This window comes from Anopheles marshallii, chromosome 2 (genome assembly GCF_943734725.1).
Source record: "Anopheles marshallii chromosome 2, idAnoMarsDA_429_01, whole genome shotgun sequence".
Lineage (NCBI taxonomy): Eukaryota > Metazoa > Arthropoda > Insecta > Diptera > Culicidae > Anopheles > Anopheles marshallii.
In genome coordinates, this window is record NC_071326.1 from 87,394,655 (window position 1) to 87,419,827 (window position 25,173).

The window sequence follows — 25,173 nt, forward strand, 5'->3', positions numbered from 1 at the left end:
TCTGCCATAAAGGGATAAATTATGGATTCCGAGTCTTTATTGGACGTAGATTTGATGCAATTTGGATCACCTTTTTCGGTGCTGGAATGTAATAGCGTCCCCTCATAACATTCATCCGGGAATTACACAAGCCTTGGGTGGATCATTATGTTTACACAGCGTAATTCTGGCGCTTAACCCTAATACCTGAAGCAACTAATTAAAACCACCGACGACTGTGTGTAATTCAATTGTGCTTCACAATTAAAAGCTCATCCATTCTGCTAGATTAAACACTATTCCCTTCTCAAAAAGCAGACGGTTTTTTGAAAGCCAACAAGGACCTGAAAGATCCCTCCAAAGATCAACATCCCTACCGAAAGGGGATGTAAGCGAAAAAAAAACAGTATAATTGCAGGATGAAAAGAAAACATACACACCGTGTATCTGCGTTCAGATCTATCTCATCCTTCTGGAAGGTTCACCTGCAATGGGGTGCTGGGCACCAACAGCAAGGGGTTAAAAATTAACTAATTATCATGTTTAAAGTTATTCGCGCGAGCCGAAGGCACACTTACCACACACACACACATACACAATCAACCCCGTCTGCTTTCCGTCAACAGGGTTTGTGTGTGTGTGTGTGTGCGCGCACAATCTTGCTTCCCGGGTACCGTGCCAAAATTCACTTAACGGCGCAACATTTCACCACGATTCGTGCAAAGGTTAGCGAATTTTTCGCGCTGATTACTACGACGAGATTTTTTGCTTTCTTTTCAGATGTTTTTTTTTAAAGGGAGCGCAAAGTAGAGTCAGCACAGAGCGTTAGCGAAACCTTTTTCCCATAATCGGTCAGGTGTGCGTCCTTTGCTTTCCTGTTTTATTCTTTGCATCCCTGTTCTAGTCTTTTTTTTTGTTGTGCACCCTGTGCACAGCGACTGACGCTAGCATTTTTAATAATGTAAATTTTGAAAAGCGTCAGCTAAATTTGCCACCGTTTCGTTCTGGTTCGTGCTGGTGGGTTTTGTGCCATGGTGTTTGGAGAGCGTTTTGTGTGGTTGAGCTAAATTTGAGGGTTTTTTTTTCTGTGCTATCTTCGTGAACACTTTGACCCGATTTTTTGATTCGTTCATTAATTTCACTGGTTTATACTAACGTGAAGCGAATAATGTAAGCAGCCGAAAGAAATCGTAAACATATAATTTTAAAAGCAGCATATTTTAAAATTACTAAAATGCTTAACTTTCGGTTTAAATATATAAATCTAATAAACAATAAATTATTTAAATATTAAATAAACAACAAAATAGTTAAAATATTTATCCAATAAAATATACCAACGATATAAATCCATTGATTAACCCTTAACTTCAACAGCCAATTATAACTTTGTGACACTGTTTTGGGTAAAACTGCAGGCCAAAAAATGGCTGATGTTTTGGGCAACCAATACCAATTAATTTATCTAGGTGACTAGTTTTTTGCATGTTAGGAAAATCATAACAAACCCCGTCAATGCCAGTTTATAAACACGAAACTAAAGGCTAAATAGAAACCATCTTCTGCATGAAAAATGCAGCAAAGAGCGAAAGAGCAAAACTCCAAAGCTAACGATCTTTGTTCCACCCAGGCAAATGTCCATACCTCTGCAGGAAAAAAAGCTTCACAAACAGTCAAAAAGGTGGAAAAGCGCAAGCTTCCGTTTTCCGCAAACGTTTCAACTTTTTAATTGCCCTTTCAATACGGCTGCGTGATCCTCGATTCCTCCAACAAAAAAAAGCTTCACTAGCCTTTATTTTGGGGTGAGTAAATTCACCCGGAAGCTCCACTTTAACTGCCTTCGCATGAAAAGTGACGAAACCACACGCAAAAAACTGCTCCTATTTCCCACTTTTCTCTGCTCTTTCCACTGTCGATGAGACGAAAGCATGGTTTCCCCCGAGGGGAGCATTTTCTAATAACGGTGACGTTTGGCGCACCTTCACCAACTGACCTTCAGCCGCGGACGGCGCTGCGTGGAAGGAAAAGAAACGAATTGTCATCATGGTTGCGGTAAAGGAAACTTTCATTGTTTCAGAGGTCAAGACGAAACAACGGTGGAAAGCAGGGTGCTAAAAATGACCATGACTTCAGGTTGCGGAAGAACCCGGGGCCCAACTTCTAACCGCAGGGATTAGCATGCCACATCGGAGCATATTTTTATCAGCCATTTGTTTAGTGGTGGAAATGGGGGAATTCGAAGCAAAAAAAAACCCGAAAACTTTACCCCATAAAACTGAAAACCCCTCCACGGGGTGGCCTGTTCTATTTCGCACTAACGAAAGAAGTGAGGCATAGAGGGTTACCACCTCACCTAAGAGAAAATTCGCCCCCGTTTCTTCACTCACTCTTTCTTCATCAGTTCCTGTTGCGTTTTCGAGAGGCTTTGCGAGCGAAAGTTTTGCCTTTTAAATGATAAGAAACTTGGGGGGTTTTCTTCCCCTTGACGTTTCGCTTCGTATTACTTCTGCATCACGAAACGAAACACAGCTCAAGTGCGTTTTAGTTCGCCCGTTGTGGTGGCGTTCCCGAGGCCAAACGATAACAAATTTCACGCAATTCCACACCACGCACGGTCGTATTTTACTTTCGTTGTTTTGTTCTTTTTCGTTCTCACCCCCTGCAGCCAGGGTAGATAAGTGAGGAAGCCCGCCGGACTTAAACCGATTCGCAAACTCACCTATCTATGCGGGCGGTGGAAGCGAACTGGAATTGCTATTACTTTTTCGGAACTTTTTCCACGAATTTCTCTTATCGATGCGTGAAGCATCTAGCCAAACACCAAACACGCACATGCCGATATAGTCTGGGCGGTAATTGTTGCTTTGTTCCATCGCTAGAATAACGGCCCCCGGCAATGGTGTTTGTACTCTTTACTTATTCCCACACCTGGAGGGTGTACTTGATGGCGTTGTTTCAACTTTGCCATCGATATGACGGTACTTTGATTAGTCGAAGGAAGAACAAAAGGTGTTGGAGGATATCGTTTCGGAAGCAGATTTACGATGTGAATTGCATGCGTTTGTTACCTTCATTTAGAGGAATACTCTACGAGTTTTCTTCGACCTGCTTGAAAATTTGTTTGTTGTGTAAATGTGCTTGGTATTACTAAGCTTGTTTTACCGAATGGTTGACAATCTGTGACAATTAATCTCATAAGTTTAGTCTTTCCGCGCTATCAGACAAATCAACATGATTGTCATTTTGTGTGATTAAAGTTGGAAAACTGATTGATGAGAAGATTGAAGGTTTTTTAAATCACGATTTAAACGACTGCAACAACTGCATTAGAAGGTGGAAAATAACTAGATATTTAATCATATTTTTCAACGATTTTCATGCAAATACATAACAATATAGCAGTAGTACTTATTTGTTACTGTTATTCATTTAAATATGTATAATCCAATATGCACAAAAACAGCTCTATGTTCACCAAACAAGAACAAAAAAAAATGTTCTGAGTGGCGTTTTTTTTTGTGTACAGCACTGTACACACACTAAAAGAAAAACCTGTGCTTCAGGGGGTTATGGAGTCTTAACATTATTAATGACCTGCCCGTTTCCTGGCGCTCGCGCGCAGTTAATGGCAACTATCGTAAGCCTCCCAATCGTTTATACGACTCTTCTGGCCCAAAATTTCCCCATATACTGTTCACCCTCTTCGCGGATGACCACACCATCGCGCAAAATAAATAAAAATACAACCAGGTAAAATCGGTGGTCATTTGTTTTAACCTACCCGTACCGGTGTATGTACCCGTTGGCAGCGTTTTGTTTATTCCGTAGAATTCCATCATGACGCACCTTCCCTTACGATCTGGCCCGGTTTACGCGATAACTCGCAACACGGGCCGATACAAAATTGCAGTAAACAACAACGGGCTGCGAAAGAAAAAGTAAATGCCCCCACAAAGTGATTTATGGCCAGCTCTTCCCGTTTCATCGATTTCGGACCGCAGTAACGGAGGCGAAGGAAAGTAAACTATCGTCCTTAACGATGCCGATGATCGAACGCAAGGCCACCCCAAAGGGTGTACGCGGTGATAATGTTGTTTTGATACGCAGCACTTGACAAATCGCGTCAAAGCAAACCGGCTGTTCCGGACGCAGGAAATGGAAATTCGAGTGCTTGTAATTAATTCTCGCTCCGTGTCTTTCGTGTGCGTACGCATTTGGAAGGGGAAAACTAATTAATACACTGGCGATCAGGTGACTAATCCCAGGGTTACGTGTGCGTTTTGTTTACATTGCCGCATACGCGATAAATGAGATGGAAGCCATTTGGCGTTCGAAATCGCTCTTCTCAACATTCCCTCCACAAAGTATAGAATGGGGTACCCGACTCGCACTAAATGGGTAAATTGTTTTACATCTCCACTAAATCCCCAGGTACGGTTACGGAGATCCAATTCGTGGAAATCAAAAATTCATTCATCATCCGCTAGAAGCTGTGTAGAAGGACTTTCGGTAGGGACTCTTGGCACAGAAAAACTTCACCCTACAGAACTGCGAACCTAAACCGTGCATGCACATCATCAGCACATACGCTTACGTCTGACAGTTTCATCTCCATTTCCAGGAAAAAGTCGGAGTCAAAACTTTTCACTCCAAAAACCCGGTCGGAGCGCCAAATACGGTGGATGACGTTTGCCTCCGGGCAATCGCTCTAGCTCGGGTTCGGGCATTGTGATGTGGGGAGGAATTAATTTGTTTATTTGTGTAATATTTATGATACAATCATAACAACAATCATTTGCACGTATGCATACCGCTTAGTGTTTTCCCCACGTTTTCGCAAAACTACACGTCATACGCTAAAAACGTTCCCCGGACTGGTTTTGCTGAAACCTGTCGGCGAAACGCTGGCACAAAATGTTCAGCTTAAACTTCTTTCCCTCGTTGGGCCGAAAAAGGGTTTGTAGCTGGCCGGCTGTCGACGAAGGGCCGGATGATGAAGATACCCCAGACGCTGGATTACTAGCCAAGCGCACGGGTAACCTTCCGCCGGGCGGGTTCGGGAACTTTCCCTGTTGGTGTGCATGCGCTCCCAAAACCCAAAACCGGAACTGCAGAAATAGAAAGACGTAGGATGTACTGCTCACCGATTCTGACAGGATCCGAGCAAGGCCCACCTTGCCGCTTGTAAGAGCGGGTTGCTCCAATCATAATCAGATTACGCGCGATACATATGTGCTGCGAACCGGACGGCTGCACAGTGCCGAGACGGTGCCCCCTTAAATGATCCGATCAACGGATTACTTCGGGGTGGTTCGGATGGGATGGGAACTTTTCTTCCCCGGGCGAAAATTTCTCATGCACTGCCAAAACCCGTACCGGGCACTGTGAAATTAGTGTCCGGTTTTTGTTTTATCAAGCTGGTCGGGAAATATGTGTGCCCTTTCCGTACTGTCTGCTAACCAAGCGCTTTCTAATTTTCCTAGTTTGTGATAAATTTGCCGTGCAGGGAGGTGAAATGTTTTCCGGATAGACAGCTTCGAAGCATACGCAACAAACGTTGGAATACTGTGCGCTCGAGATCTTTGCCGAAATATGTGTGAGGTTCTGGCATCTTGGACATGGAGGGAGTTTAAACAAACATGTTGTACAGATTTCAATCTAAATATAATGTATGATTAAATGCTGACGTGACATCACAATGGAAAACATTTTAAGGTACAGATCACTGCCATGCAATACCGATAGTAAAGGAATTCTTGATTTTGTGGATAGGAAAGCGTCATTCAAATTGAACTTCAAATAGTTGATTGAAACTGCAAACAAACTGTCTGTTTTGTGAATTAGGTTAAGTAGAACTTCGGTAGAATAGTTTTGAAATATTCTTTCCGATATTTTCTATTGCTAAATGAGTTCCTAACGTTTAAAATAGGAATAAATCAACATGTTACACAATTTTTGGAGACTCCTAGTTCAATTTGAATGCTGATGCGTCCTCTAAACTCATTTATCATTTATGTTTATGATTTATCAATCAAATAATGTTTACATCAACAACACTAGCACCATATTAGTATTGTATAAATAGTGCTAAAATCTAACATCTTTATCATAGTTGCATCCCATGAAGGGTGGAGCAGGAATTAAACAAAGCATTCCGATTAAAGTTCTAACAAATTGAAATGATTCATGTCTCATGTTCGATGACGTTGGTTATTGTTGTTTTCGTCAAAGATCATAATTCTTGATACGCATTTCTATTCTTATATCAAGCGAACGGACTGGCTTTGATTAAAGCGCGCCTAAACGTACATTGCACAATACAACAAAAAATAGAAAACCGAAACAACAAACGTACGACTGACAATGCTGACATGGAACAGTCTGTGCACTGTGCACAGTGAACGTCGGAAAAAATCAATCTCGCTTTGCTCTAGCCGACACACCAAACAAACAGTGAGGACGGGCCTGCCCGCCCGGGGCCACCAGCAAGCATTCATTATTCCCGTTCCCAACTAGAGGATGGTGATTTTTTTGTGTTGTGTCGTATTTTGGGCGTCCCATGTCCTTCGCCCTATTCCCCCAAAACGCCATTCTACCCTACCGTCGAACCGTTGATATTGAGGCAAGAATTAATTGGAGGTCATGGTACAGGCCGGATTTTCGTTCCCATTTCTAAAACGTTTCACGCAGCATTCGCTTTATGGCTGCACCGCAGGAAGTCACCGAGTGGTACCGTTCGCTTCGCAGCAGTGACGTAATCTTCGCACGGGAGGACCGTGTAACGGGGGGAGGGTTTTTTTTTCGCCCGCTGTCGGTTTGTTTGTTTGTTACGCTCACCACAGTTCATGCTCAATTTCAATTGTAAATGCAAAACTTTTCCGCTCGAGGTTATGATGTGTAAAATCCACCTTTCGCACGAGCGTGTTGGATAAGTTTTGCCATCACCGGAGGTGCATGCCGCGATGTGTTTGCAGTCGATTGAGGCTGGAGTGTGTCGGTTTATTGACGCTTTTTTCAGTTTCTTTGTCCCGGATAACGTTGCATGTTTGCTCGGTTTGGGCAAAAGTTGGGCAGTTGGGTTCGTGTTGTTAGGATTTTTGGCAGAAGAATCTATCTGCCTTTTTTGGCTGATTTGTGTTGGGTGAGAAATTTTGGATTACTGGATCGCTAATGTTTGGTGTAACACTCACCTGAAGATATACATGTCCCTGGTCGATCCAGCCGACGGCGATATCTGCACCGACCAGCGTCCCATCGCGGGAGAACCCAACGCCCACGTAGCCGAGTGTGCGGGCTTGAATCTCGAACGTCACCTCCTGACTCCCAACACTCCACAGCAGCCGATAGTTGGGATCAAAGTCCACCAGATGTTCCCACTGGGGCGTAGCTCCACCGGAACTCGCACAAAAACCGCACACTGTCACCAGCAGAAGACCCACGGTCGCCCACATCCTGCTACCACCGTTCACGCGCATACCCATGTTGTGGCACCAGATCCCCAATTCCCGAATGGGGGACTTTTCACCTGTTCTCAACACTTACAAACACACACGCTCGCTCCTTATCACTTTCCACACACTGTCTACCACCGAGCCGAGTTGAAAGTTCCACAGCTTTCTTCGCTGCAATTGCAGTCGCAGAGTTTAAGCACCTCGCACCCGGCAGATCCTTCACACTTCAGCACTGCTGCTCACCTGAAGTCAACCGCAACACATCACCATCTGAAACGGAATGTAAGAAGTGCGATCAGTTTTTATACAAACACAACCGCGACACCAGACCAGTGCCATACACCAGGATGCACCATGGTAACATACTGCAGTGCATCGCTCGCGGCTAGCTGCATTTTATCTACATCATTAATTATGATACAGAATGGTCGGGTCTGGGATGGTTCCTTCGTCTAGTGCAACTATGTTCGGTGTACGGTGGTTCGGTTTGGGGGCGCGAAGCCAATGTGGAGCATCGTTGGAAAGTGTCACTTGTTATAAATTAGTCTTAATTTAATGTGGCTACATAGACTCTCGCGCGCACACACACACACACTCGGAGGGAGCAGATAGAATGCGTGCGTCTGATGATGATGGCACGATATTTGTGCGCGAGTTACAATCGTAACCGCGCGTGCAACACTTGCAGTTGCACACCGCACCGAATGGGGCAGGAACAGTGCGGAGTTGCAACCATGTTTTGCTATGTACTCTGGCGGAACCTTTGCGACCTTGTCTCGGTGCATACTTTCTTTGCCGTCGGTCGGTGCTGCGAGCTTAGAACAGAACACTTTCTTTATTGGAAACGGAGAACACACAGAGCGGTCCGATAAGACGGACACGCTGACACATAAAATTAACTGTCGCCCCGTGATAAGAGCAGCAGTGTGAAGTGTACCGTATCACCACTACTGTTTCTCCACTTCGGGACAAAAGGCCGCGATGCTGCGGCTGGTGCGGCTGGTGGTAAATTAAGAAATTAATTTATTTTCCACAATAAAACACTGCACACGGTTCGGAACAAAAGTGTGCCACGCGAAGCGATACCATTTGACAAATGAGGAATAGGTCAAGACGTTTTTCTTCCGAGGTTATGGAGGTGGGGTTTTTTTTTTTGCTGCTCTGTTTGCGAGTACAACAAGTACTTTTAAATAGTGGAAAATCGTCAGATATATCTTTGTTTATAACATTTAACACTCGAAAATTGCCGTGAAAGTACCACCTGCTAGAAATAGTGAGAATGAATGTTAATACGATTTTTAAGAAGATGCGGTTTTGATGTTTATTAAACCATTTCAAGTAAATCTTTAATATTTATATGGTATACTGATTTAGAGCAACGCTTTGCTGAACGATCCAAATAGTGCTTGAGTTACAGGTGAAGCTTTGTACATATAATATAAGGTTAAGGAATAAGAAAATTTATGAAATTTTGACTAGACGAAACTACATCTGAAAATAAATTCAGGTACTGGAGTCAAAATATTCTCTACTCCACCTGTATCAACCTTTGAATGATAAGCTACATCTAGGTTTTGCCAACCCAACAGCAAGTTAAGTACTTGTAGCCTTTTTTTCCTAATTGCAAACAAACAATAACCCACAAACAACATTAAACATTATTCGTAACGTACATTTGAATTGTTTGGCTCCTTTATGAAAGCCAGTTTCGTACAAAGAAATTTACATCCCATTCAACAGGGAAAAAAAGAACTTACTCCTGCCCACCCACACAAACGGTGGAAATCAGTGCAGAAAGAAAAGCTTTTCTCTGAGAACAAAGAAAATATGGAATTTCCATTTTCCAAGAAACCTTTTCATCAGTTCCGCGTCAAAGACAGATCTCTACGCTCTTTGGCCCACACACACACACGCGTATAATGTGAAGTGTGTGTAAAGGTTGTGGCGCACCATTTTTCGACAATTACGAGTCAAAAAGCGTTTCCGTTTTTTTTCCTGTCCCTTCCTCCCTCCTTTGCACTGCTTCCCTTCGCTACTCTCACGCACATGAAAACAAAGCCCAGCTTCCCCGGCTGTGGCACACTCTGGCGATAAAGAAAATCTTCTACCGTTGGTGGAGGCGCTTTACAAATTCAAATAATGTCCGCCCGAGTGGTCCGGTCCCCGCCGTCCTGTCGCATTTTCGCCCAAAGGTCTAAAACTTCCTGCAGGGATGATCTCCACCAACAACAACTAAAAAAAAATCCAGAAACGAGCGCAACTTGTCAACACACAAGTGGTGCTTACAGGCACAGTCGCTGAAAGAATGCGGTACAGCCGGTCCAATGCGGCATACTCTTCATTGAGAGTCGATGAGATGGATAACCGCAGCAGCAAGCCCGTACATTACACACAGCCCCGGTAAAAAGCTTCACAATCTGCATGAAAGCTGACAAGACCGTCCTGAAGTGCAGGTTACGGGCTCAGGAGAGTCGTTGAAGAGGTTACCTGCTTACTGTTACCATCTTGTTTCGTTTTCGGAACACTTGACGGTAGCAAAAAAGGGACTTGATGTTAAAACAAGACCAAAAAAAATGAGGTATTGGTCCTCACTCTCGGGTAACTTGTTATGTTGTGGGAAAATGTATCCCACTCAAAAAAAAAAAAAGAAAAACAAAACAGCATTTCATTGTATCACACAATAAACGATAACATCCCACTTGGATAATAAGAAATGTGTTGTCGGAATGTGTCTGCAGGTCTGAATGTGATTGAGCTCTTCGCAAGGAAACACACTGGTTTGGCAAACCAGTAACACACAATGCCCAACGAAATGGGCTACATGGGCCGATCCTCGGAAACGACGACCTTCAATATGTTTCATCATGTGTTTTCCAGCGCAAGAGTGTGAATTCCAGTCATGCGTAAACATGTGTCATCTTTTTTCTCAAAATAATAAAAAAAAACCCGCCTTTGGGGAGTTTGCTCTGGTGTAGGCGGGTTCGCCTTCATGTCCCCTTCTGGATGGGGGAAAAATCGAAAGTATGTCACTTACGGATTCAATGAGCAAACACAGCAACTTCCCGCTGCAAACCGCCACGTCTAAGCCCTCCATCGAATGGAATAAAGCGTCCCAGTCGCTAGAGGCCCTCCAAAGGCAATGTTCCAAAGAATTGTCTACGTCCATTGTTATTCATAATGTCGTTTGATGAAAATCGTGCAAAACGCATTATTTCCAAGTCGGCCATATCTTGTGCCATCTGGCGTTCGAATGAAATCGCACCGTACGACGGCTTCGCCGTCAAGTACGGCCACGTTTATTCACCTCATCGAAATTGCTGACACTTGTAGAGGAACGCTGCCAGCCCCGTAGGGCATGGCTCACATATAGTGATACAACGAGCACCATCATCATCATCTTCATCATAATGCGCCGCTCGGTGAAGCTTCACCGTGCTAGGACCGCACAAGGGTGGCCCCTCGATTTGGCTTACCGGACGAAAGTGCGTCCATTTATCAAACTCGAAACACTGGAGATGGTGCTTCGCCGGTTTTGTGTGTGCGTGTGTCCTTTTCCCTCCCCCCCACTCTGGTCGGTCAGTGATGAATTTTACACAATACATACAAGCACACGGAACTCCATAATCAACAACAGCCACAATCCAACACCTCCGCCGAAAAAAAGCTCTCTTTTACAATGAAAAATCCAAATTTTCGCCTGTGTATCGGTTTTTTGTTTGCATATTTTAAGCGTCTTTCTCGAGCGGCTCTCATCAGGCCGGCCTCCGATCGCTCACACCATGTCTTGGGAAGTTTCGGAAGAAATCTTAAAAGTACACTTGATCCGAGCAAGCAACATCTCCCATCTTCCAGTTCCCGTCTTGCCATTGTAAATCAATTTCACTCACTCACTTTTAGACATATTTTTAGCAGCTCGTTGAAAATTCGTTAAGTTCCTGGCCCGCCCCAACACGGCCGCATCCTAGTCCGAAGTGAAAAGATGTGTTTTTGTTGTTGCGTCTAGTCTTTCGAATCCTTGGCGCACCGAACGAGACGTTCTGGGGTGTCGTCTTTTTTTGTTGTGTTTTTTTTTTCCTGCTCAAAAAGCTACTTACAAAACAGCTAATATGCCAACAACATCACTGCCAGAGCCCAGGTTTTTGTCTATTTTCCACCCACCCTCCGGAACCGGTCTGTTGCGCGGCGTTACAAAGAACAGGCCACATTTTCAACACACACTTACGCGCACCACTCGAATGCGAAAGTTTATTTACACATGAGGCATTGAGTTGAGCTAGGGATGGTTGATAAAATGAAGGCTACGAATGAGCTTTCGCGAAACACGCGAAACGATGGCACGATGGTGGCTGCTGTGAAGCCTTTGCTAAATAGTACGACCCAACGACAAAGGCAGGATTATGATTTTTGGCGAATATGTTAATTAAATTGAAACATGATTGCTTACAGATTTGTGAAGGGATTGTTCCGATAATGTATGAAGTGAAAAATGGAGTAAGAATACCACGAATCGGGCGCTGCTGTGTTGACTTGTTCTTTGTTGTTGACTAAAGGGCAAAGTTTGCTGGTTGCCCTTACGTTACCGCTCGTAGTTTAAAGCCTTGCAGACATTGTGGCTTTAAATTAAAACCACATCACACCAGAATCGATTTTATAACATTTGAAAACGGATGTGGAGTGTATACGGAAAAAAATGAAAGGCAAAAGTTTGGCGCGAAAAGCATCGCGAGTTGCCGGAGTGAAGAGTTATTAATTAAATTGACGATGAGTTTTTACGAGATGGAATAGTAAATTTACATTAGTGACACACTTAAAGTTGGCGAGGCATATTCAAATAGCAGTTGAAGTTAGTGCAAGGAAGTAGTGGAGTTATTTAAACGTTAATTGATCCAATTTGCCACAAGGTTAGAATATCACGTGAAAATGTCCTTATTACCCTATTTTAAGCTTGCTACTGCAAATCTCTTTCCATGACAATGATATTCGAGAGGCTCGCCCCCCTTTTCGTTCCTTTATTTATTAGGTCAAATAAAAAATCACTCAACGAAGGGTAAAATAAAATAAACTCCACCAATGCCAACCCCTTTTATGTGTCCCACTGGGGTTAAAAATAAAACCCCGAAACCGGTTGGAAATAAATTTGAAACACCGAAACGTAACTCACCATTACGCGGGGTTCGGTTTTCGGTTTCGGTGGTCGAGTATTGAGTTTCTCAGGTGCATCATTAAAATGTTTAACCTTTCCACCCGGCCTTTCCTTTGCCGCAACTCGTACGTCTTTCCACTGTGAACAATTTTCACACAAATACACACACATGCATTGCGCCATGAGAACAATTTATTGATCCAAATGTGGAAAATTATTGGCGCCTAAATGTGGAAGGGCAAAAAAAAAGAAGGAGAAAAACGCGCGCGCGTTCTGAAATGTGCTCACCTAGAAATAGCCACGAAGAATTACGATACGGAAAAATGTGTAAGAAGAAAAAAAGGTAAAACAACCATCAGCAAATAAGAAACGTGCTTTTGATGGGGTTTTTTTTGTGTGAGTGTGTTCCTTACTTTCATTCCACCATGTAGTATGCTGAACAAGCGAAAAACTCATACACCGAACCGATGTTCCGTACCTTTCGATTCCCGAAACCATGTGCATCGTGTGCACACTCCATGTTTTTTGTTGTTTGCTTCAGATGGGTCAGAATGTTTAAACCTCTTATTCCTGGTGGAGCGTTTGGAAGAGTTTAGAGTAAATACTTTACCGTTTGTTGTGTGTGTGTATGTATTTGGGAGTATTTTTTCCATCTCGTCAAGTACTCGCACTCTCCCTCCATCTCCTTCTCTCGTACCGCACGGTGGTTCGTTTCCAAATCAGTCGGAACTACAAACGAACTCGGTACAGTTTTAACAACACTCCCTCCACCACCCCCCCACCCGCAATGTGAACGCTCACAAAGACATCAACGCGGCACACGTGCGATTGAAAATTTGCCCCAAAGTTACCCTTTTACGGTTCATCGTACCGTAAATTGCACATACATGCCAGCAGGGCAAAACGCCTCAACGGGATGGAGGCGCCCAGTACATGGTACGCTTACTAGTTTTCCGATTATGCGCGCTTACAGGAGGAATCTCCAATTGCATTGGGATGGGAAAGTCGTGGGGAAAAAAACGTGGAATCCCGATAAAAACACAGTCCTCACTGTTGTTCCGTTCTGCTGTAAAATGTGATTCGCTTTTTTTTGTCTTCCACCCCTGTTTTTTTAGATACCGAAACCCTGCAGAGAACCAACCAGAGTCGGAGCTTTTGCACCAAAAATTTATCGTATCGGAATTTAAATGAGTTTCCAACTGCTTTACCGAACGAATTTGAATAGCCCAGAGTGCTCCTTTGTTGGATTTTGCGATAGGGGAGACGGTGAGCTGGTGGGAAGGGAGTGAAAAACGTGCAAGAGAAGCAAAAGAAAACCCATAAAACTAGCCTTGGACTGGTAGTTCCCGTATCTAAGCGTACCCGGGAGGAAATGGAATCGGGCACGGAATTATACCCCTTTTTTGCGAACGATGATGTCGATCGCACTCGTTAGGGAAGCCATCCTGTGCCATCCGAAAGGAAACCTCTCAAACGAGAGCGAGGAAATGAAATGGGGGTGCTTGTGAAGTGGCACACCCTACCCCGGCAACGGTACAACAACATCGTTCGACAATAAATCGATTTATAAAATATTACTAAACTTGAAAACTGGCGGCACAACACGGCAACACAGGAAAGGACACACAGGAAGCTAGTTAAGTTTATGGTTCTGGAAATCAATAGCCCGAATCGGGCGCTTGTATCGGAGTTTAGTGCTGGTGGTGATGTGCCGCTTGAAGAAGTGAGCGCTGCAAATAGGGGGTAATCGGAAAATTTCGAAATCGGAAAAATGGCCGGATACCGCTCATTTCGCATGCAAAACCAAGGACACCAGGTACGGTGAGAACCCCTTCAAAAAAATAAAAAAGGATGGCCTATTTTATCGATAAATTGACTGCCCGCTTTTCCCGCTCTAGTCACAAGCTACACGTACGCTTCCAGGTACTTCCTTCCAGGGTGCCCACTGACCGAGCGCCCTCTATACTGCGACACGGCAATACATCCTACTGCCTACTTGACCTAAAGCGACCGTCCGGGGAAGAGCTAGCTGCCAGTTTCTGGCACAAGCAAACATCGCAGCAAAATGTCCGCAATGTCTGCAGTTGAATTAAATGTCCGCTCAAGCACCAACGCCACGTCCCGTGCCACGCCGTATTTCCGCTTATCTGCAGATGAAACGAACCTAATCCTGAGCTGCGCTGGCTGAGGTGCAGGGCAGGAGTGTTTTCGGTTCGCGGTCAGAAGCGATGCTCGAGTGCAAGATTTTCTTGCCCGGACATAAAGCCGAAGATGCACACCACACTGGCGAAGAAAAGTGGTGTCCAGCCACCAGAAAGCTAACAGTCAGATACGAGATCCTGCAGCTGGGTAAGAGCTTTGGGAAGGTACACGAATCCTGATCGGTACGACGCTGGCAAAGTGAGAAAAATAGCTTTTAATTAATTTCTATTTGTTCAAATGAGTTTATCCCGTCGCCTTGGTCAAAGGCGTCAGGAGAAAGCAAGACAGGCTTTAGCTGGGTGTTTTTTGTCTCCTTCCCACTGGCGTTTGGATTTTCTTTGGCGCAGTTTTCAAACGTTCGTATCGAACGAAAAACTTACCAAGGTTCAAGGCCTGCTACAGGAGGCCTGCTGTTTCGGCCTCGGAATGTGCTGCTCTTAATTTCGCACTAAAGCGGATAAATGAGACCATTTCCCAGTCCGACTTTGCCACACCGGTCGGGCAGGGAAAGGCGTTTATAGCACGGAACAGGTGAATGGTTGTGTGTGTGCGTGTGTTGGCTGGTCCGTCTACCGGGTGGTAGCTCCTCGGTGTTCCCCAAAAAGACAGACCTGGCCGGAAAAACTTTGGAATTTTCCGTACCAAGCACACCTTAAACGGACCATCGCTAAAGATGTGAGATCCGACACGAAAATTAGGTCGATTTTAGTTGCTTTCGGAATGTCTTCTCCGTCCTGTCCTGAGGTGTGGAGTCTTTTGTTTGAACAGCTTCATTACGCCGGACCGGGACCGGGGAAAACGTTTTGGGGCGTTGTTTATGGTGAGATTTGATAATCAGTTGGATTATCATGGATTGAGTTCGGCTTCGGTAGGTAATTCCACACCGGCAGTTAGCGTGTTTCGGAACCCACCGTACCTTCTGGGAAGGCATACGGAAATCAAAACTCATGGTGATTTTTTATGGAGGACGGCTATTATCAGTTGTCTTAAAGGATTACTCTGTTGTGTTCCTACGTTTTGCTAGACGCTTGATAAACACGAACCAGCCAGCCTGCATGAGTTTGTTTATTATCGTCCTTTACTCTCATATCTTAGCATTGTGCTCCATCAATAATGTAAAATTCCACAAGATGGCTTCTTCAATATTTCAATGCCACCATTTCCCAATATTAAATGGAAGGTTCGGTTCCCACTTCTTTAAAGCACTTCAAAGTTTCGTTCAACCCACTTCGCAAACATTCCTTCGGAACCGTTTCTTAAATTTTGCTTCCCACTAGCTCACTAGTCCCACTGCTTCGGACACAACCGCAGGCGCACCCATCGCTTGGAATTGATTTTTCCGCCCTTTTTCCGACGAAATATTTCCGTCCATTTTCCAAAAACCTCCCGAACCGACCAGTACGAACGGGACATCGTACATTCTGGTCATTCCGGAGCCGCTTTATTAGATTGAGAGCCATTTGTCTCGTGTTCGTACCCTTCCTGTCACCCTGCCAGACGGACCACCCCAGCACGTCGGTGTGTATCGGTTCGTCCTAGTAAACTAGCTTCGAATACCCCGAAGGCACTGGTATCGGTTTTCCGAGCATCGGAGAAGATATTTTTTATCGTTTCGAATGTTTCTCCCCCTCCCAATACACAACCGACCACCAAACATATATACCGGACCGGTCGGCTTCCCAACCCAACGACGTTTAGGTTCAACAATAATCCTAACAGCAATAATCGTTCGAATTATTGCTCTTCAAAATTACCCTCAGGTTAGTGATAAAATCAAATGTTATCCACTTGCTTGCCCACCCAGTGCTGTGTTTCTTTCTTGTTTGGTGTTTTACTACCAGCAAGTTCTTAACGGCGGGAAGAGCTGCTGCCCGAATCGTTTCGGAAGGGTCGTTTTTTTTTCGCGCGCCATCCGTGCCAGTTCAACCTGCAAGTCGATCTTGATGGATAAAGTGGAAAACCGTGAAGTAAAAAATCAATTGTGGGATCAAGTTCGTAAAAGCACACAACACACGTCATTACCGGTGATGAGTTCCATTCTTTGATTAATTTTCCAACGGTTCCATACGGATGTGACCACAAGCAAACACACGTCGCAATGTACAACAAATGGGTCAACGAACCTGTCCGACGGATCGAAGTAAATCGATGAGTATTTTTCCCCGGCACCGGAAAAGGCATGATTGACTGCGGATATTCCGGTTTTCGGGTTGATCCATCCAATCATTGCACTCGCCCGGCACTCTAGCCCTTTTTCCCGTCCAAAAGTAAAGGACTGCCAACATGCTTGCGTTGAAAAAAAAAAAACCATTGGCAACGATTTTAAAACACCGATTTACTTTATACGTTTTTCGTCTCGATTCTTCCAATTCCGATATTATTTGTTAGCCCTTCGGGTTCTTCCGGTTCGGAAACGGGGAAAAACAAATCATCCCGATATGTGGAACTCGAGGGCATTACTCCATCGGGACTGTGGAATTCCGGCCACAGTATATTCTCCACTGACCCGGAAACACTGTCTCCATCGCCGTGCCGGCTCAGTACCGATTGTCAACAGAAGTAAAATGTAATCCCAGGTGATTAACCTTTCGGAATGAGGTAAGAGACTCGTTAAAAAGCGAAACAAAACCAACCCACTTCTGCAGCTATTGCTCTTTAAATGGTTCAATTTCGTACGTTGGACGTTGCGTTGGACGTATGGGGAGGTGCCAAATTCTTGTGGGATTTGCGTATTTGTATTTTTTGGAGCGGAGGAACAAAAGTTTGGACAGCTCTCAAAGTAAAAGTGACCCATTTTTCATTTTGTGTCACAGAAGACTAGCTATCCAAACAAAATGTGCCAGCAGGAGGAAGTAATTTCGAAACTTTGCCGACCACTTACGGAGCACACTGCTGTATCTCCATCATGGTCGTCGAGTGATGTGTGAGATCTTCATTACTACAGAAACAGGTGTAAGTGTAGTGGTTTTCTCCGTTGCTTCACTTTTAGTGTAGAATTCTTTTTATGAATATAATACCCCAATCAAAACCTGTAATCGATTCGCTATAGGTACAAATCGTACCCGAACCTGATTGCTTTTCCGACCACGTAAAACATACACCTTTAAGGAATGTTTAATCATTTCCGCATGCAAACGGCTCCCCACGTCATTAAATGAGCAGCTCGTCATGTTTGCCAACCGCTCAAGACGTCTAATTAGACGTCTGTCCAGTGCACAGTGTACGCACGGATCGAGTTCGTCTAACGTTCACCGTCGTACCGTCGTTGGGGGAGGTGTACTCTCGCCTCAAACGTGCGCTGCCTACCGAGTAGGGGTGGGTTGCTTCCACATCACCGGCACTCGATTTGACAGAAACAACCCTCCGAATCGAACTGCCTGCACCGGCGCACCCGGGTTGCGAGACTGACTGCCACACGGCGAAGTAATACTATACCCTTCAATTGATCCGCTGATTCTGGCCACGTGGCGTGGCTTGTAATTAAATAAAATTCCTTAATACCCACCCTAAGCCGGTAAAATTATGGATTGCCTTCTATTTCCTCCGTGGAGACTGTTCGATTAGCAGCGCTAGGAACCAATCAGTTTGATAAGGGACCTTGTTTGTCGAGACATGCAGCACGTGGTTCACCGGAGAGAGAATGAAGATGAAGACACACTATCGACCGCTGTGTACCAGTACAGTATGATTAAAGCACACAGCCAACACACGTAGTGTGGCATCGTGCATCCTGTGTGTGGCTGCTGCTACTGCTACTGCTGCGGCCAGGGAGCCGGTAGCAGAATATTCAAGCGCAGATTTAGCATAAATTATCAAACAAAACACACCGTGCGCACAGCAGCGCGCAGAGAACGCATCATCGCCAAACGCGTTCCTGATGACGTGTTGATGGTGCAAAGTTGCGAATAGACAACGGTGGCGATGATCCAACCCAGCTATACTTGGCTAATGCTGCTTGCTGTGTGCGGTGCGCGTACACCGACGATAATATTCTAATTTAAATCGCTAGAAAACATAAATTAAAACAACTCCAAAAGAGAGGTAGATGCAGATATTTATACCGTCTTGCCGGTTGCTGCAGTTGCTGGAAGCTTTCAATGCTATCTTTGAATGCTACTTGAAAGGAATAAATTATCCGGCTCCGAGGCTTTGCCGGTTTGTATTGGATGAAGAAGGATTTCAATGCGAATTTTCCTGAGGTAGTATGAACGTCTTAATGGATCATTTTACCACCAAGTCTGACTAAAGAGTAACAGACTTGCAATAATGTTATTCGCTCCTTGTTAGAAAACTTGTTGCAACAAGAGTATCACAAAATTTAAAATAACACTCAACATGCTCCAGATTACCCACGCTCGATAAGAACGTAACCTCAAACATAGTCTCTTAAACTGATGCACTACATTTACATCAGCACGCTCGGAAGCGTTTCTAGCGAATCTCACCCGGAACATCCATATCCTGTGCAGGGCACAAAGTTACCAAAGTGGTCGCTCATTTCCATGCATTTTCTAACACCCGTCATCTTATCTCCGATCGGGGTGTGCATGCACGGCTCGTGTACGTACATCTATAGACGAAACCATCAAAGCAACGTGGCTGACGACATCACAGAGAATCACTGCATCATCCTCATCATCAGCTGGCAGCAACAGCACTTGCCTGCATGTTGTCAGGTAAACATTGCTTTAATGTTCTTATTTTCAATTTGCAAGCACCGCGCTTGCCAGCCTTTGGGCCAGCCTTCCCCCGGCAGTAGCTACCATCTGGCCGTGGGATGTAGGTCATCGATGTTGCACACGTTAGCCGTCGTTGGTTTGTTTCGGTTTCGGGGCACGTGACCCCAACGCTCCCCACCGCAAGATCCGTTTTCCCGGAGTGCTGGGCTTATCCAACGACACGACATGACCACTTGTCCTCCAGATTGTACAACAAGCACGGGGCTGAATGGGGGATATGTATGTATGCTGTTCGTTTTTGGTACGCTCCAATCGCATCAGCGCAGCCACCGAACCGAGGACATAAATATTATTGAAAATAATATACGTTTAAAAAAAAGAATCACAATAAACGACAATCTGACGCGTGTTCTGTCAAAATAATTAATTTAAAATTCACTCTCCGAGCAGGGAGAGGGGTGAGCACGGGCCGGAAACGTTACTCCGGGGCCTGGCCCCAGGAACCCGAACGCAATCACTTCCGACCGATACTGTCATGTACGGTGTACGTGTTCGATGTCCGTTCGCTATCGCTCCACAGCCGGACCATTATGTGCAGCTGACGGATATTGGGAGGCTACTCGCAAAAACCGGATTGTCCCGGTCGCTCGCTGACAGTGGGACTGTTGGCAACCGTGGGCGACACCATGTTCGGCATGAGGAAGACGATTTAATTAATTTATTTATGATAATACGATGACTTGTTGTACCCGTCCGGTTTCGGATGATGTCCTTTCCTCGTTTATGCGATGAAAAGGATCGAACCGTCTCACCTTCTGGTGGCCACCTAATTATGACGCTTCACGGCCAGCACACTGCCCCCTCCCTCCCCTCATCACATGCCCACGGCCACTTTGTCCGGGTGGGTGTACAACCCTCGCAAACCTCATAATCACTCCGTAATGATGTGAGTGTTGATTGATTTGCTAATGTATCGATCACTTTTGAGGCCTTTCCAGTGCGGGGAAAAGGAAACAGGCACGTCCTATTCTAAAGCCTTTGCCGCCTCACCATCACCGTCAACGATTAACATCAATTAAAGGATTTCAGCCCATCAGCTACCTACGCCCGATATCCGCAATACGTCACGTCAAGATGGCACAAGTCAACAGCCACAGCAACTCACATGGGTCTACATTATTGATCGGCCGGTACAAGATTGGACCCGGATACATGTTCTGCCCTGCCCGGCCCCGTCGTCTCCATCGGGGCCGCGTCCCATACCGATCGAATCACTCAATAAATCGCCTGACCTGAATTGCAGATGAAGTCACGTAATGGATTGAACTTTTGCACGGCGGAAATCAGGGACCGGTCTCGCCAATGCGTTAAAGCCCAACCCATTGGGCAGAGCAGCACGGTGTCACCGGGTCATACCCGGGATGGGTTCTCGTTGTGTGTTTTGCTCATACAGTGATTATCATTTTAATGCGCATTATGCTGCACATGAAAATTAAAATCAAACAGACCCCGGTATCGTTACAGAACTGTGCAATAATTCCCCGACAGTTCCCGGTTCCTGCAGTGCGATTGCGGGTTGAAGCACTTTAATGGATTGCAGTGAATCGTATGATTTAGAGTTATGGTGATGCAATTGGAATACAGCGTACGTGGTCTGTTGTGGGACGGTTTATTCTACGAGGTATACAGAGCACAGGATGCACTCGGGATGAGAAATTTGATGAATAATGTTTGAAAATAGTAATAATGTTCGTCAATGCAGTATATTTGAGAATTGAAACCAGGGAGTTGTTAAGTCTTCACTACTGACTCTTATCTTGCTGTCGGTCCACAAATCTCACCTTGGACCTTGGACGGTGAAGATAATATTACAGACTTTCGATCCAACTATTTCAACACCAGGTAAGATGACGGTAAATCTCTAAAGTATATATATATCTCAAGTTGGAAGAAGAATTAAAACAGTTCTTGAGAATATTCAAACTTATGCTTGTGAAATACTACGAAATGAGACTTAAATACGATTTTCTCAAGTATTTAAATTCCATTGAAATATCCCAATAAACATTCCTTGTTAAGCTACACATTCCAAGTTAACCATTTCTTGAAACTAAGCCAAAAACACACTTTAACCGCTTTATTAAAGAGTTTAGAAGCTTCGCCGAAGCCATCACGTAACTCGGCAACAAAAACCGGAATATGTTTGCCATCAAATTCAATTCGATTGATAGCTTACAAGACGCAGACGCTTGTAAATCGTGCGCAAACACAGATGACGGGGCAAAGTTTTTTCCTCCGCCTTCTTATCGCTTTCCACCGTAACCGACGGCGCAGGAACGGCATCGTTTCGGTTACTGATTTTACATCGATTTGCCATCCAACGAAATGCGCTCACCATTTACGGGCCGGTTGTGCTTTTTCGGGGTGGGTTTTGGATTTTGCACCGTTTTTTTTTCTACTGGTTTTGTTTTGGTGCTGCAGTGAAACATAAGCAGAAATAGAGCAAACAAATGCTCGTTCGGCCGTCCGGAAGGATCCGAAAGACAAACAATGACAAACGTTAGAAGTTTACCCGAGCAAACATTCAACCCCGGCAAAGATCCTTTTTTGGATGTAGAGGGCCCCCCGCGCCTTTGTCGCAGGGCGTGGGCGTAGTGTCAGGGCTTTTTTTGGCGGAGTTCACCGTAATGGATCACCAAGAATTGGAGTTGGTTGGAGCGATGTCATGATGAGAGCGCGTACCCAGGAACATCGCATCCCCGGAATCCGGACACAATTCATTAGCGTTTGCCACTAGATGACGCAATCATCGGCCACTCCGGCTGGAGGTGATTTCCAAGGTTCCCAAAATTATTACCCCGTGACAGTACCAGAACCTCCCGATTCGTGTTTTCGTCCGGTGATACCGGGAAGGGGGGGGAGGGTTCGTTACATCCCAAGTTGACCTTTTCCCTCGCCGCCCGGCAAAATCAATTTCACCGCTTCGTCTCGCGCACCCGAAGGCGCAATAAAACCGTCCGGCCGGGACCCACTAGGGGGTAAAACCCGGCGAGAGGTCCAACCCTGAAATGAATAGTTCATTGTTTTCATGAATTTTAAATCGTCGGAAATTTAGAACACCGCAACATACGGCGAAACCTCTAAGCGTTGCGGGAGACGAGTCGGTAACATCGTGGACATGCATTCGATGGACAGCGGCCATTGTGGTATGTCCTGGTGGTGAAAACAAAAATGGGAAGACAGAAACAACCCCACCGAAAAACCGTCTGTTTCGTGCTTTTAATGCTTTCCTTCGGTCATGAAGTTTGGGCATCGGGTAGTCAGCAATTTTCACATTCCTGTTCCTTACCGCAAGGGCAGCGGCAGAAGTTTAATCAAGGTTTTTGATGGACTGTTGAATAATTGAAACCAATACGATCCTGACCGGCCGACAATCGACGAAACGGAACGGGTTTCGTTGTGGCGGTTCGCCGCCAAATGGCGAAGGAAATCACACACACACACACACACACACACACACACACACACACACAAAGCGCACGTACAACTTCGCAAAGGTGCCACACTGGTACTGACCTCAATAATGATTCCCTCGTTACGGAGTGTGACGTCGGCAGAATGCTCTTCCCCGGGACGAAACAGCCAACTCAAACACAGGACCAAGTTTTGTCGGCCGGAAAATTTCACTTCCATCGACACACTGTGTGCCACTCGCTGATGACATCGATCAGGGCAAAGGCCTCTCGGGTCTGTAAAAGGCGCTTTCTGCTTGCTTGCTCCCACCCGTTCATCGATTATCGATTTTCAGACACAGTACTACCGAGCACGGTTGGCGAAAAGGTTGTCTTGATTGTGCGGCAGGTTTTGGTTCGGGTTACATAACGAACCGTAAAACCGGAGGCCGCTCCAACCTCTCGACTGGGTGGCTGAAAGACACACGCACAAACAGGTGCAAAGATAACGAAGATAACGAGGATCCGATCCGAGCAATGGTAGCTAGATGCCCCCGAGAGGATGCCCGAGAAGAGGAGCTGTCAGGCATTTTACCATTTTCCAGCTGGCGTCATCAGGCTGTCGACCTGGATTTTTCTTCAAGTTGGAAAAGATGGTGAATAGGAAGCAGGTTGCACGATGTCAATATTGTACCATGTGGAAAGGTCACACCTCGGATCTAGGTGGGTGAACATTCTGCGCCTCCCATCATGCCTTGTTTAATGACTTCTGAATATTTAACCGAAAGCCAACCCAGCGTTGTCGTTGACATTGTAAATCTGGAATTCCTCATTACTCGACTGTTATTTGTCTCTTCACAATTTCCATGTAAGTTCGCAGTTTAATATCGCGTAGAATTTGTTTTCCCTCATTATGGTATTTCCTATCGATATAAGCAATTTTAACGATAATTTTAATTAATTCAGAACGGAATTAAATCAGAGAACTATTCTAGAGATTTTTAAGTTCAGAGCAGATCTGATCAGAGCTGTTTTTTTTCTCTAACATTAATGACTTCAATCAATGTCAATTACAATATTGATAATGATTACGAATTGGTGAAGTCCAATATGATTTACTTTCACAAACCAGATGCTTTTATCTTGCAAAAGTTCTCAGGGACTGAGAATTAACCAATAATTTGCGTCTTTTGGTTTAATAATTATAGAAAGTAGGGTAAACCCCATTCCCTATTGGTGATCCATACCGTACCCGACATTCTGGCCTAATTAAAATGAGTGAGCTCAACTTATTTGACTCATTTATAACATCCGTATTGCTAGGTACACTTTTTACACTCTTCATTAGAAATGTGTCTGGAGCACGTTTAAAATCACTCCAAAAGCAAAGCGGCAAGAAAACGCCCAAAGTAACGATGGTCGACCGGTTCGGTCGGTTCAGTTCCGTCCTTCACCGGTAAAACAATTTTCTCCAAAAATCAAACCTGACAGTTGCCTGACTGTCAACAATGATTTCGTTTTTCTTTCCCCCGCAAAGGCAAAAACTAAATAAATTCAACACTTTCCGTACGTCACGTCCGGAACGTCGGAACGGCAGGCGAAAAATTGGGCCAAAAACTTACTTGCACCATCGGTGGCAAACCATTGCCGAACAAATGAGCCGCGCCGATTCATGGCCTGTGCTTGCTATTTTTTTTTGTTTGCCAGGACACAAACTCACACAAACACACAGCTAGACTCACAAAACGGGACACTTTGTGTCTCGCAAATACGGCTTCTTGTGTCCTCTAGTCACACCGGAAAGTGGTCCGTTTCATGGATGGTTCGGAATGAAATTTACATTTTTCATGACTTGGTTTTGCCCCGAGTCGTCGCCGTGGACGTTTTCGTGGTGAAAGCCAAGGCCGTCGTCAGGTTTGACCATTTGGTTCGTCTTTTGCGTTATTTTCTGCAACAATAACAACAACAACACCGACACTTGGTCTAAAATCTGCGCTCTGCGGTTCCCTCCGGATGTCACGATTTTCGAGGATCTTTCCTCTTCGCTTTGTTGCCACCGTTTGCGTTCGTATTGGATTTTCGTCCTTAAGGAGCCTGCTTCTGTTTACTTTATAAATCCTGCTTGGAATTCAGACACACGTACACACAACGGGGCACACATTCACACAAGCACTGCTTTAAAGGACAATCCGAAAAAAAGGCGAGCAAACCGAACAACGGTAGAACGCTCAATTTATTCCGGATTGTTCTTTCTGGTTTCCCGTCTG

The 25,173-nt window shown here is 44.9% G+C and overlaps 1 protein-coding gene across 1 annotated transcript in view; it reads right to left on the reverse strand.

Moving 5' to 3' along the window:
- LOC128710449 (MOXD1 homolog 2-like) overlaps positions 1 to 7,460 on the reverse strand; it is a 43,604-nt gene extending 36,144 nt beyond the window's left edge. Inside the window, exon 1 of the mRNA XM_053805501.1 lies at positions 7,170 to 7,460. Coding sequence (XP_053661476.1) covers positions 7,170 to 7,460 — 291 coding nt within the window. The remainder of the gene's footprint in view (positions 1 to 7,169) is intronic.
- Positions 7,461 to 25,173: the final 17,713 nt, after the last annotated feature.